The 13,463-nt window shown below is 43.3% G+C and overlaps 1 protein-coding gene across 1 annotated transcript in view; it reads left to right on the forward strand.

Moving 5' to 3' along the window:
- The window catches only part of LOC309396008 (uncharacterized protein), a 26,184-nt gene extending 13,797 nt beyond the window's left edge, over positions 1-12,387 (forward strand). Inside the window, exons 12-19 of the mRNA XM_081960717.1 lie at positions 2,592-2,755; positions 3,444-3,573; positions 4,171-4,340; positions 4,427-4,514; positions 4,968-5,312; positions 8,601-8,719; positions 10,005-10,120; positions 11,976-12,387. Of these exons, the coding sequence (XP_081816843.1) occupies positions 2,592-2,755; positions 3,444-3,573; positions 4,171-4,340; positions 4,427-4,514; positions 4,968-5,312; positions 8,601-8,719; positions 10,005-10,120; positions 11,976-11,982 (1,139 nt within the window). The 3' untranslated portion in view covers positions 11,983-12,387. The remainder of the gene's footprint in view (positions 1-2,591; positions 2,756-3,443; positions 3,574-4,170; positions 4,341-4,426; positions 4,515-4,967; positions 5,313-8,600; positions 8,720-10,004; positions 10,121-11,975) is intronic.
- Positions 12,388-13,463: the final 1,076 nt, after the last annotated feature.

Here is a 13,463-nt window from a genome sequence, read left to right on the forward strand (position 1 = left end):
GATTGTTATGCACGGGATTTGAATCGAAGCACTTTGTTCATACTTTGCAAGTCGCATCAGCTCTTCGGTCCGTTGCATAAGTGGGACCAGGAATTTACTTTTCCAATGTTGCTTAGTCCCTAAGCAATCAGAAGGGCGTGGAACGTTCATCTCCATTCTTCAGCCCTTATTTCCATACAGTAAGATTGCACATTATTAATATGGCTTTGAGACAGGTTTCAATATTTCCAGATGTCCCATATGCTGTTGGAGTTCATACCTGCCAGGTGGAAGCTCATTCTAATGCATTTCTGATTTTATGAGCGTTTTTGCTGCTAGGAGCCGTTGCTTTTGTTGTTCAGTGTATCCAGCTTCTCTCCTTGACTTTCTTCAAAGGTCCCCTAGCAAAGTTGTAAATGAGGATCACGTGACCCGAGTTTTGAAACCATCTGGGACTACTTGCCAGTTCCCCAGGGTGTGACTTTTGATCACGTGACCATGGGAATGCGGCAACAGTCATAAGAACGAGGACCAGTCATAAGTCATTTTTTTTAGCTTTGTAACTTTGAATGGGGATGTTCGGACCTAGGCTTCCCAAAAGCACGAAGCCGACTCCTCGTCTCGATAAAACCCCTTTTATTTAGTTTAAAATGAATTCCTCTCCAGCAAAGTCCCAGCCAACATTCTTTCAAGAGATTTCACAACTACAGACCTTGCTCAGGCTTGGAGAACTGCCAGGCTGATATCTACCAAATGCCGCTATGTAGCAGACAATACTTGGCAAGAAGTCAGGAACAGATCTTCACTCTAATGAATTGAACTAATTGTCTCCTGCAAACTCCCCTCCCCTTTCGCTCCTCTTTATTCCCTCTGGAAGGGGCCATTCATCGTCCACTTGTGGCTTTACTCCCAAGTTGACCCTTGTTCCTTAGCTGTTCCCTTCTCCTGGCAACTCTGCACTTGCACACACTGGGAACAGGCTCCAGCTGTTCATCTGCCCCACTGATGTCTGAGTCCAAAGGCAGCTGATAACTGTCGGACGGCTCTGGCCCCATCTCTGCCTCCGATGCAGAGCCTTCATCAGAGCCTTCCCCAGACTCCAGGACTGGTCCATGTTCCTCCCCGACCTCCTCACTGTCCGAATCTGCTGCCAGATCCACTGGCGGGCCACGACAAGTGATTAAATGAATGATCATAAGCTGAAGACTATTTTTAAAAACTCTGTGAGATCTTCAACATTTTCCGGTGGTGGCGAAGGAAAGCTTCATCCAGCAGATGGCAGCATTTCTACTCTTAGGAAAAGACCTTTGCTTAAAATAATCTGTAATTCACATTAGGAGAGGAAGTTTTTTTTCTTTTCCTAACCATCCTGTAGATTCTATTTGTTCATTTCTCGCTCAGTTCTCAGGAACAATCTCTGACTCACCTATCAAGTGCTTCAAGAGTAGTTTGGAACCATAGATGACTTTCAAGTGTGGCCACTTTGTCCTTCCAGATTATGTCAATTCTCGTACAAATTACAATTGCTCTTATAAATTTCAACAATAAGAAGCAAATATTTGCTATGAGCCTATTCCATAGAAATGAATATAAGCTGAAGAGCTTGCTACATTGAAAAGATTTCATAGCATTTAATAATCAGCGATGATTCATAATTTCCACGGTCTTTAACCTCTATTATGGCTTTCTGGATGCAAAGTTAGATCAGATTTTGAGGTACTTGTGTTGTATCCCACCAGCGGAGCTGGCAGCAGATTCAGACAGTGAGGAGGTTGGGGAGGAACCTGGGCCAGTCCTGGAGTCTGGGGAAGGCTCTGCATCGGAGGCAGAGATGCGGCCAGAGCCGTCCGACAGTTATCAGCTGCCTTCGGAGTCAGACATCAGTGAGGCAGACGAACAGCTGAAGCCTGTTCCCGATCTGCGCATGCACAGAGCTGCCAGGAGAAGGGAACAGCTAAGGAACAAGAGTTGACTTGGGAGTAAAGCCACAGGTGGACGGTGAATGGCCCCTCCCATAGAGAATAAAAGAGGAGCAAAAGTGGAGTGGAGTTTGCAGGAGACATTTAGTTCATTCCTGCATTCTTGCCAAGTATTGTCATGTCTGAAGGATATCGGACTGGTCACTCTCCAAGCCTTACAAAGGGCGGTCATTGTGAACTATCTTGAAAGACTGTGGGAGAGGAAAGACTTTGCTGGAGAGGAATTCACTGTCAATTAAATGAAGAGGGTTTATCAGGATGAGGATTTGGCTTCATGTTGCTGGGCAACCTAGTTCAGAACAACATGAGCCAAGATTTGTGAAATGTCCATTTAAAAGTTGACCCTAGTTATCTATGTTATCTTCCTGGTGTTCTACCTTCAAAATCTGATCCCAGATATATCTCTTTGAGCAGAAATATGGGCGGCATATAAGTTTAATAAATAAATATCCAAGTTTCGTATTGCAACAGCCTCAATATGTGGGGCAGGGGAGAGGGGAAGGACAATACAACTGAGACCACCTACGATCTGTGAGAGGATCTGGAAGCTTGCCTCCTTCATTTAATCATTTCTTCCTGTCTTGTTCTGGTCTTGGAGGTGCTAAGAAGGCTGACATCATATGTATCTTTCAGGCGGTAACCAGTTCGCAGTGAAAAATCTGGAAGATTTCAGTGTACGCACCTTGTATGACAAACTAGAAGATCAGAATTTGCATCTGGCATCCCAGCTTGCCAAACACCGGGCTGAAGTCTCAGTGTTTTATCGAGGAATCGGTCAGAAAATTCAAAGTCTTTGGGTCAGTATTTTGAAGCAGGAAGCATACACTATTTCCCACAAGAACTGACAATGCTGGGAACTGTATCCCCAAACATCAGGAAAGGTCGGAATTTGAAAAAGTTGCAACGGCGGGCTAGCACCAGCCTCCAGTGCAAGCCACAATGATGTCGCGCGGGTCATGACATCATCGCTTAAATATTAGCAACGAGGATGACGAAAGTTGCATTATTTGCACAAGGATGTTTTGATGCTAGTGATGTTACTTTCTTCCGCCTTTTCTTGTGGATGCTCATGAGAGATGATGTGGGGGAATCCAAGGCTGTGTTTCAGGAAGAAGAAGTAGAGATACATCAGCCTTGAATCGTTGCTGTGCAGGAAGAGATGCAGAAAGAGCTCCTCCCTAATTCTTGACAGTGTTTATCAGAGATTTACGCAGAGTGTGCTTTAGTCCAGCAAGATTCCGTCTATTGGGCGAACAGTGATTTAAAAAAACTACTTTGAGCATTTACTCATGCCGTTCTTGGTTTCCCACACCTGACCACTAGACAAGGAAATAATTTCAATAAAATGCAACATCACACCCCTAGGTATGACAAAAATTGGGACTTTTACCAGGGAACTAATGTAGCATTACATTAATATACGTACATGCATAATCTTATCATTGTTCTGTGTATGAGTTGCAAAATATAGTTTTCTGATTTCAGGATATGATACAGGAAGTGGATTTGAACAGACTGAAGGGCTCTGAAGAGGACATCTCAAACAAGGGGACCCAAGAGAGTGAGAATTCTCCAACGAAATCATCGGGGGTCTTGAAAGCCATGGGCTACTCAGGTGGGAAATATAGCTAATTAACATTACAAAGCAGAGGTGATATTCAGCAGGTTCTGACGGAAATTTTGAGTAGATCAGAGAAATGGTAAATACCACCTCTGACTGGCCCCGCCCCCATCTATTCTCTGCCTCCCGAGTCCCAGCTGATCAGGAGGAAATGGGGATTTTGCAGTATCCTTCCCCTGGAGTGGGGAGGAAATGGGGATTTTGCAGTATCCTTCCCCTGCAATGCCCACCAAGCCATGCCATGCCCACCATGCCACGCCCACAGAACCAGTAGTAAACAAAATAGAATCTCACCACAGTTACAAAGATCTCTTAAGTTTTCCAGTCTGGTCCAGACAACTAATCCCATTTAAAATCTGCCTATAATAGGATGGAAGGGGGGAGGTACAGATTTTTTTAAAGCCACTCTGTCCATTTCCATTGTTCAAATCTTCCTATGATGCTGCTATTATCCTTGGGAAGGACTGTAGAATGCCAAATATATTCTCATTCCCCAGGAAAAGTTTGTTCGCGTGAGAAAATACAGTTCCTTTGAGTGCTTAGAGGCTTCCATTCACAGCAATCCAGTCAATTTGCTGAGTTTTGTCTTAGGCGCTGAGTGGCAGGAGGCTACCGAATTAATGAAAATCCTGGGAATCTTGCTGCAAAAAATCCAGTACCAGAAAATAGCCATGAAACAAGAAAAGGCCTACAAATATGATGGTGCTAAGGATTTCAGTCTGGAGAAAAGTCAACGGGCTGCAGTGGAGAAGGAATGCATGGTAAGAATGAAGGCATTCTTGTAAAAACCTCCACTATAATTTCCATTACGAGACAATGATTTCTTAAAATGGTTTATCTTCTCCAGGACACCCACTTTCTGCAGCAGCTCTTGCTAAAAAACAGTGGAATACGTGCCTCCTCCTCTTCCTCCTCCCGTGGGTGTAAAGATGAAGGTAGGGGTTTTTCATTTGATCCTGGAGCATTTGTTCCCTTCCAGAAGCTACACAAGATTAAATTAACAACTCTTAATGTCTTTTGGGCAATGTTGTTCCAGTGAGCTCTTGTGGACCCACAACTCCACAAGGACAACATGCTTGTGTGAATGAACTTCAAGTAAAGGCCCTAATGGCAACTTCTTTCCTTGCCAACCTCCTATATAAAATCAAACATTTTTAAGAAGCAACACGTCGGTGCCCTTGCTCTTTTCCTTCTCCAGGTGATGGAGCAGTTTTTTCACTGGGTCCTCTGAAAATAGCTTCTCGTTCAGCAAGTCGTTTTTGTAACTAATGTCAGCGAGTAACTCTCTGTATCTAAGATTATTTTAGGAGGTCCCAAACCCCAAGGAGTCTTAGTAGATTGAAACAAATGATTTCAATTCATTTCAATCCATGTCATTGTCATCCCAGGAGCAACTGGAGAAGATGACAACCGTCTTTCTTTGAAGACCAGCAAAAATACCTTGGTCACCATGAACATAGCTGGTTTATCACCCCAGCGATTTGCGGTTTATCGCTTTGGCTGCACTGTGGCACACCTGATGGGAAGAGTCTTCTCTTTGCCAGCATTGGTACTCCTATTGGCTGAAGCCATCCCTCAACAGCACTCCAAGGGAGATCAGGAGGCCACTTGGCTTACCAAAGACTGGCACTACGACGCTAGCAACCATTTCCTCTACATTCTTTCATCACACCTGGAGGATGCTGGGGCGTTTGTGGCAGTGTTGCTGAATGCCATGGCACACATCAAAGCAGGTATAATGCATGGGTATTCATGAGCTTAGATGATTGGTGCCCTCAACTCTCCTAACTCTAGCAGGGAGATGCCTCCAAGAGGGCATCTTTAGCATCAAATGGAAGATCAAGTGACCACTGAACCAATTTTTCTATGAGCTTGGTTATTCCTTGCAGACGTGACATTACCCAACTAGGTATCATCATCAGTGGTACCGTATTTCCCCCAAAATAAGACAGGGTCTTATTTTCTTTTGACCCCCTGAAATAAGCCCTTGGCCTTATTTTCGGGGAGGTCTTATTATTTTTGAGGTGCAGGAGGCGGCGAGTGTCGTCCCCTAATGGCTGGTGCTGTGTTGCAATATTTTTGAGGAGGGCTTATTTTCAGGAGAGGGATTATTTTAGTGCATGCACTTAAAAGCCTGATGGGGCTTATTATCCAGGGAGGTCTTATTTTTGGGGAAACAGGGTAGCAGTGGGTAATGAAACATCTGCAAGAAAACAACCAAGTTTAGAGAGTATCAAAGACCTCACAGTTCAACCCTGAATTACCTCTTCTCTTCTACTAGCAGTTTTCTCTATTTCCTCTGAAACATCTCCTTTCAACTTCTACAACATGCTTCTGGCCAAATGTGATGGAATTTCAACTTTGGAGATGCTCATTTGGCCTCACTCACTTAGTAGAGTAAGGAAGATACTCAGAGAGGATTCACACCCTGGTCAGTGTCTCTTTGCACTTCTACCATCAGGCAGAAGACACCAAAGTATAGCCAGCCGAACAAACAGGTTTAAAGATCGTTTCTATCCTTGGTCTGTGAGACTTTTAAATACAACCACAATCACTCCATGCCCACGCTAGGTTTTTTCTTTCTTTTTCTTTCTTTTTTCGTTTCTGCTATAATTTTGCACCAGTGAGGCTAAATCCAATTTCATTGTATTTAAGTACAATGACAATAAAGATTATACTTATTATCTTGGGAAATAATTCAAGGACCTCAAGGGCCTTGAGGTCCTTGAATCCAGCCACCATGGAGTTCAACACGAGGATTTCGTTTCTGGTAACCATCACATCCGCATTACCATGCCTATTTTATTTTGTAGCATGAAACCCTTTCATAGGAAATTTATACAGGACTATCAAATACAAGGATGACAAACTATTGCCACACCAAGCCTCATCCCAGACCATTCCACCTTGTGGTTGATTGACTGATGTGTAATTAGATCCTGGGATTATTTATGGATTCTACTTAGGAAGCCGTTCTTCATTGCTGGAGTTTCTATAACTTGCTTGTCCTCTTTTATCTGCTTTGCATCTTAGGTAACATTGGAAACAAAAGGCAAGTCACTTTGCCTTTGAACACTTTCTTTGTCTTTTCACAAGCTCTTCTGGAATGCTCTTCTCACTCTTGCCCAACTTTGATTAATGAAGGGCTTAGCGTCACTGGGAATGCTTGATCTCAAAGAGTAACATTTGGGAAAGTCAAAGAAGGGACGATGGAGTTTCGAGGAGAAGAAATGGCACTGCCCAACCCAGAGAAACTGTCATTGTATGCATGTTTACTCAGAAGTAGTACCCATTGAGTTTAAGGAATTCATTCTCAAATTAGTGTAGGGTTCAGCTATGGGGGGCATATTTGAAATGTTGAATCGTGGACAATCTTGCCAAATATTTCCCTGGGGTCTAGGGTCATTCATGAAATGCTCAATCCTTAGAAAAAGAGGAGAGCTTGTTCTTGCCTTTTCTTTCAGATGGTTTGGAGATTGCTTTCTATTCCCAACCACCTTTTATTCATGTACTAGCCCATAACCCTGCGTTGTCTGGGTATTTATTTATAGAGGGAAAATGTCTGAACCAAGCATAATTTCTAACGTTGGATTTTCCCCCTTACCAGAGGGAGCCCCCTTGTGGAGTACTGTGAAGCCATTACCATGGCAACTCCACTGCGCTGTACAGTAGAAGCCATTTTATGGCAGAACAGTAGAAGCCATTTGAAGGCACAACAGGCTGTATCATAACAGAACACACACATTGAGAGGGTGTTAGGGGTGTCTTACCCCCACAACATTTGTTTCCAGAGAGTAAGTCATCTGTGTACCAAGTTTGGTTGAAATTACAATTGCTCGAGGCGTTCCAGAGTGATGCTGAAACACACACACATACTCACACACACAAAGAGAGAGAGAGACAGAGACACAGCCATTTGGATGGATGGATGGATGGATGGATGGATGGATGGATGGATAGATAGATAGATAGATAGATAGATAGATAGATAGATAGATAGATAGATGATAGATAGATAGATAGATAGATAGATAGATAGATAGATAGATAGATAGATAGATTTGTAGGATACAACACATGCTTCCAAGCAAAGACTGCACAATACCTTTAAAAACAATACTTATGCAGACTCTTGGAAATAAATTAGGAGAGGGATAGGAGCCAATATTTGGCAGTCTGTTAGCTTTGCATTTAGTGAGTTGATTAAATAAAGAGTATGGTAGACACTACAGGAGGTTTCTACATGGAGGTCCACAAGTGTTATTTTTGCTACTGTATTGGAGATCCCAGATTGTGGATGTAGGTTCTATTACTTTTGAATGAGAAATTTAAGATTATCTATCCAATGGACATGGTGGCTCAGTGGCTAAGACACTGACTTTGTCAATTAGAAAGGTCGGCAGTTCAGCGGTTCGAATCCCTAGTGCTGCATAACGATATGAGCTCCCATTACTTGTCCCAGCTTCTGCCAACCTAGGAGTTCAAAAGCATGTAAAAAATGCAAGTAGGAAAATAGGAACCACCTTTGGTGGGAAGGGAACAGCGTTTTGTGCGCCTTCGGCATTTAGTCATGCCGGCCACATGACCACGAAGACGTCTTCGGACAGTGCTAGCTCTTCGGCTTAGAAACGGAGATGAGCACCACCCCCTAGAGTCGGGAACGACTGGCACATATTTGCAAGGGGAACCTTTACCTTTATCAAATAAACCTTGTGGTGACTGGTTTGTCTCCATTTTTTAAAATCCATTTTTAAAATACACTCAGCCGTTGTCATTTGCTCTCCTTTGTATCTGGAGTTTTTGCTAGAAAGTTGGTTTCCTATTTGGTCAGGATGGTTGAAAGAATGATAGCAGGGGGAAAGGACCAAACAGAAGCTAGACTAAAACTTTGAAAATTCAGGGCCGTTGTGTTTTGAGAGTGGCCTTGTCAACCGACTCTTAGAAGATTAGGAAATTAATCTTAGAGGATGAAGAGAATTTCATTGGCATCAACCCCCTTTTTAAATTTATTTGTGTACCAGGCTCCAAGGAAGCCAACCGCATCACCCCTGGATTTTGGAAAGAGCTGAACAAAGGCATCACAGCTCTGGCAAATGCTTTTTTCCACTGTTCCCCGGATGGAGTGGAGATGACAGAGAAGGTAAATATAAACCTACAGCTGCCCTAATTGGATTTCCAAGCTGCAGTCATTTTTAATGATGAAGATGTTGGGGTAAGGATAGGGAGGAGATCCAGGCTGAAGTTTATCCCAAGTCATGGGTACTCAATATTTCACCTTGGGATAGAGCATCTCTCCTCAACCTATTTCACAGGGATATTGCGGGGATAAATTAGGGAGCATAGGCCTTGAGCTCTCAGAGCAAAGGAAGTATCTAAATGCAATAAATAAGGAAAACTGTAAAACTCATGGACTTACCTAGCAAACAGTTGTATTTGATTCTCCCTTTTTATCATAGTAAAGTTAGGATGATTCAGTGATTGTAGTATATGTATGTGTGAAGCTACCATGTTTCCCCAAAAATAAGACAGGGTCTTATTTTCTTTTGACCCCCAAAATAAGCACTTGGCCTTATTTTCAGGGAGGACTTATTATTTTTGAGGTACAGGAGATGGCGAATGTGGTCACCTCATAGCTGCAATATTTTCAGGGAGGGCTTATTTTCGGGAGAGGGCTTATTTTAGTGCATGCACTCAAAAGCCCAATTGGGATTATTATCCAGGAAGGTCATATTTTGGGAAAATATAATATAGGGTCTCCTGCCTGAGCAGGGGGTTGGACTAGAAGACCTCTAAGGTCTGTTCCAACTCTCTTATTCTGTTATTCCCTCAAAGAAGCCTGAAGATGTTACTCATGGCCCTTTCTGTGTGTTCCAGTTTTATTTAAAAGGATATAAAAGCTGCAGTGGTGCAGTGGCTAGACTGCAGTACTGCTGACTGCCGGCTGCCTGCAATTTGGCAGTTCGAATCTCACCAGGCTCAAGGGGTGAAAATTGAGCATCTAAAGATTTTGCTGTTGTTTCTGGGAAATCTAGTCCTTTTGAGGACCTGTACATTCCTTCTGAGTCCCTTGAACTGCATGGCAATCCATCCAGTCAGTTCTGGAGGAGATCAATCCTGATTGCTCTTTAGAAGGCCAGATCCTGAAGATGAAACTCAAATCCTTTGGCCACCTAATGAGAAGGAAGGACTCCCTGGAGAAGAGCCTCATGCTGGGAACAATGGAGGGCAAAAGAAGAAGGGGACGACAGAGAATGAGGTGGCTGGATGGAGTCACCGAAGCAGCAGGCGTGAGCTTAAATGGACTCAAGAGGATGGTAGAGGACAGGAAGGCCTGGAGGAACATTATCCATGGAGTCGTGATGGGTCGGACACAACTTCACAACTAGCAGCAGCAACATTCCTTGCTTTCTCTCTCTCTCTTTTAGAAATCACTGCAGAATCACTCACCGCTTTGTGTATCTGCTCGGTTGAGTTTTGAAGAACCGTTGAGCGTTCAAAAGTTGGCCAGGCTTGGCTTCCTTGAGGGAGATCCAGAAGAAAGGTACTTGAAACTGTTTGGATTGGATTAGGAGCTAAGCCCTGTGACAGATCAATCATTCGTGAGCTCACCCATTTTCTCTTCTTCCTCCTGTGCGTGGATAAATAACCCAACCCTTGATTAACAATTTTCATCCCGGGAAATTGAGGTGTGCGATTCAGGGCATGCCATCCAAACACAACACATTGGTTTTTGTTTTCGTTGCGTCACGGGAAATCATTACCCAATCGAAGAGCGTCCCGTTTTTGTAATCCGTACCCCATTTATCACTACAGACGCTTGGAGTCAGAGATCAAAAACAAAAGGAGGCATCTCCTAAGATCAGCAGGGAGCGCTAGAGACTTTCATCTCTGTCCAAAAAAAAAACCCCGTGGAGAATAGAAGCTGAATGCAGCCGTCAATGTTGCACTTGGAAGCTAGTGCTTAGAAGCAGTGATGGATGCTAAGCGCACCTCCTTATCTGAGCCTTTGATCAAGTCCAAAAACAGTGAGATCCAGGCTGTCAGACTCGGATTTAAAGCCAGCACGTTGGCAAGCTCAGTGATCTGTTTGAATATTTGGATCGCAAGGAGCAAGCCTTCATTTATAACACTTAGCAATAGCACTTAGACTTATATACCGCTTCACAGTGCTTTACAACCCACTCTGAGGTTTACAGAGATAGCATATTGCCCCCCCCCCCAACAATCTGGGTCCTTATTTGACCAACCTCAGAAGGACGGAAGGCTGAGACAACCTTGAGCCTGGTGAGATTCGAACTTCCAAATTGCAGGCAGCTGGCAGCCAGCAAAAGTAGCCTGCAGTACTGCACTCTAACCACTGCGCCACCACAGCTCTTATATCCTATATTAAATAAAATCTTATATTAAATAAAACTGGAACACACAGAAAGGGCCATGAGTAACATCTTCATTCTTCTTTGAGGGAATAACAGAATAAGAGAGTTGGAACTGACCTTAGAGGTCTTCTAGTCCAACCCCCTGCTCAGGCAGGGGACTCTATATTATTCCGCACAAATGGCTATCCAACATCTTCTTAAAGACTTCCAGTGTTGGGGCATTCACAACTTCTGGAGGCAAGTTGTTCCACTGATTAATTGTTCGAACTGTCAGGAAATTTCTCCTTAGTTCTAAGTTGCTTCTCTCCTTGATTAGTTTCCATCTATTGCTTCTTGTCCTGCCCTCAGGAGCCTTGGAGAAGAGTTTGACTCCCTCTTCTTTGTGGCAACCCCTGAGATATAGTCCTTTTTTCCATTAAACTAGATACCCAGTGACTGCAACCATTCTTCATATGTTTTAAGCCTCCAGACCTCCATATTTTTTATATCATGACAACCTTTTTGTGAAAGTTGGAGGTAAGTAGGAGAAATCATAGGTAGGCAAACTTACATTATATCAAAAGGTAAAGGTTCTCCTCGCACATATGTGCTAGTTGTTCCTGACTCTAGGGGGCAATGCTCATCTCCATTTCAAAGCCGAAGAGCCAGCGCTGTCCAAAGACGTCTCTGTGGTCATGTGGCTGGCATGACTCAACACTGAAGGCGCACACAACGCTGTTCCCTTCCCACCAATGGTGGTTCCTATTTTTCTACTTGCATTTTTTTACGTGCTTTCAAACTGCTAGGTTGGCAGAAGTAGAATATATATATATATATTCAAAAATATGTTTTTCACACTTCTGCAATAAATACTCTTTCCACCTGGAAATTGTGTGGTGTAAAAGAACAAAATTAGAGAATAGGAGGGGGTGTTGCTTTGAATGTTTAGGTAATTGTGACTCAAATCTTCCCATTTTCAACATCCTTTTATCTTTTTTAATGCCTCTCCTCCCATCTGCTTTTCTCCTGTTTATTGCACAGATTTTGAATGGTCTCTCCAATTGTGTATGGATAAGAGAGACGGATGGAAAGATGAAGTTAATTGCGCAACATATCAAAGAGGTTGAATCAGAAGGAGCTCAACATCTGAATATCCAGAGGAAATTACCAATGAACAACTGAAGCAAGGGGGATCTAGGATACTTGACTGTTTTTTTAATCCTTGCCTAATTTATTTAGTTTATTTTTTTGTTAAGTGTCATTTCTGAGCCTGAAAAGAATTGAAAGGACAGAGGCTAGTTATCTACATCTCTCTTGCCCTGTGATATATTGTGTATAAGGGAGCCATTTTTGCTAGAACTTATCTCAATTAAGGCGGGACGCCATGGCTCAGTGGCCAAGACCTTAAGCTTGTCGATCAGAAAGGGAGAGGAGAGAAAAGAGAGAGGGAGAAGAGGAGGAAGAGAGGAAAGAGGGAGGGAGGGAGGGAGAAGAGAGAGGAGAGAGAGGAAGGAGGGAGGGAGATATGGAGAGAGACAGAGAGAGAGAAAGAGAGAGAGATTTCTCTCTTTAAAACTTAATGCTGAGCTTTTAATAAACCGTTGCTCCAACTTCGTAAGAGTCATTTGTTTCCCTAGGTATGGGATGAAGTGAAGTATATAGGTTTGATTTATTCTATGGTCATCAAAAGCTCAGCATTAAGTTTTAAAGAAGGATATAAAGTCCAGCATAGGTTTCCTTCTGCAAAATAAGTTTAAAGAGAACTGAAGAATCTACGCTACGTTGAAGGGGCTGGTTTTTTTTTAAAAAAAGGTTGTTCAGAATATGTTATGCATTCAATGGTACATGAGAATTTATGGTTTTGGCTCATGGTGTAAGTTTCCAGTAAGCAAATAAATAAAACTGTCCTCTAATCATTATTGCAAAGTGTTGTTGTGGGTTTTTATGTCATCTAACACACATTTTAGAAAGCACATTCTGTATGGGAGCTGATATCTGGTAAAATTAGATAAAAGACAATAACAATTGTTTCTCCTTTTTTTATTTTCCTTTTTGGGTGGGTGGGAGTGTCGTCTCCTTCAATATTATTTACTTCAGAGTCTGATTCTGGAAGTTAAAAATTCTCTCTAACCTTATTGTTCCTTAGAATCCCCAGTAGGATTAATCCCAAACCAGAACATTCTCTCCCCCCTTCCTCTCCCTCTCTTTCTCCCCCTCTCTCTCCTTCCCTCTCTAAACCTCTCTCCCTCTCCCTCTCTCTCCTCCCTCCTTCCCCCTCTCTCCCCCTCTCCCTCCCTCTCCCTCTCTCCCTTTCCCTCCCTCTCTCTCCCTCTCTCCCTATCACTCTCTCTCCCCCTCCCTCCCTCTCTCTCCTACCTCCTTTCCTCTTTCTCTCCCTCTCTCTCCCTCCCTCCCTCTTTCCCTCTCCCTCTCTCTCCCTCTCTCCCTCTCCCTCTCCCTCTCTCTCCCTCCCTCCTTTCCCCTTTTCTTCCCTCCGTCGCCTCCTCTCTCTCACACACACACACTCCC

This window comes from Natrix helvetica, assembly GCF_964273705.1.
Source record: "Natrix helvetica genome assembly, chromosome: 8".
NCBI lineage: Eukaryota > Metazoa > Chordata > Lepidosauria > Squamata > Natricidae > Natrix > Natrix helvetica.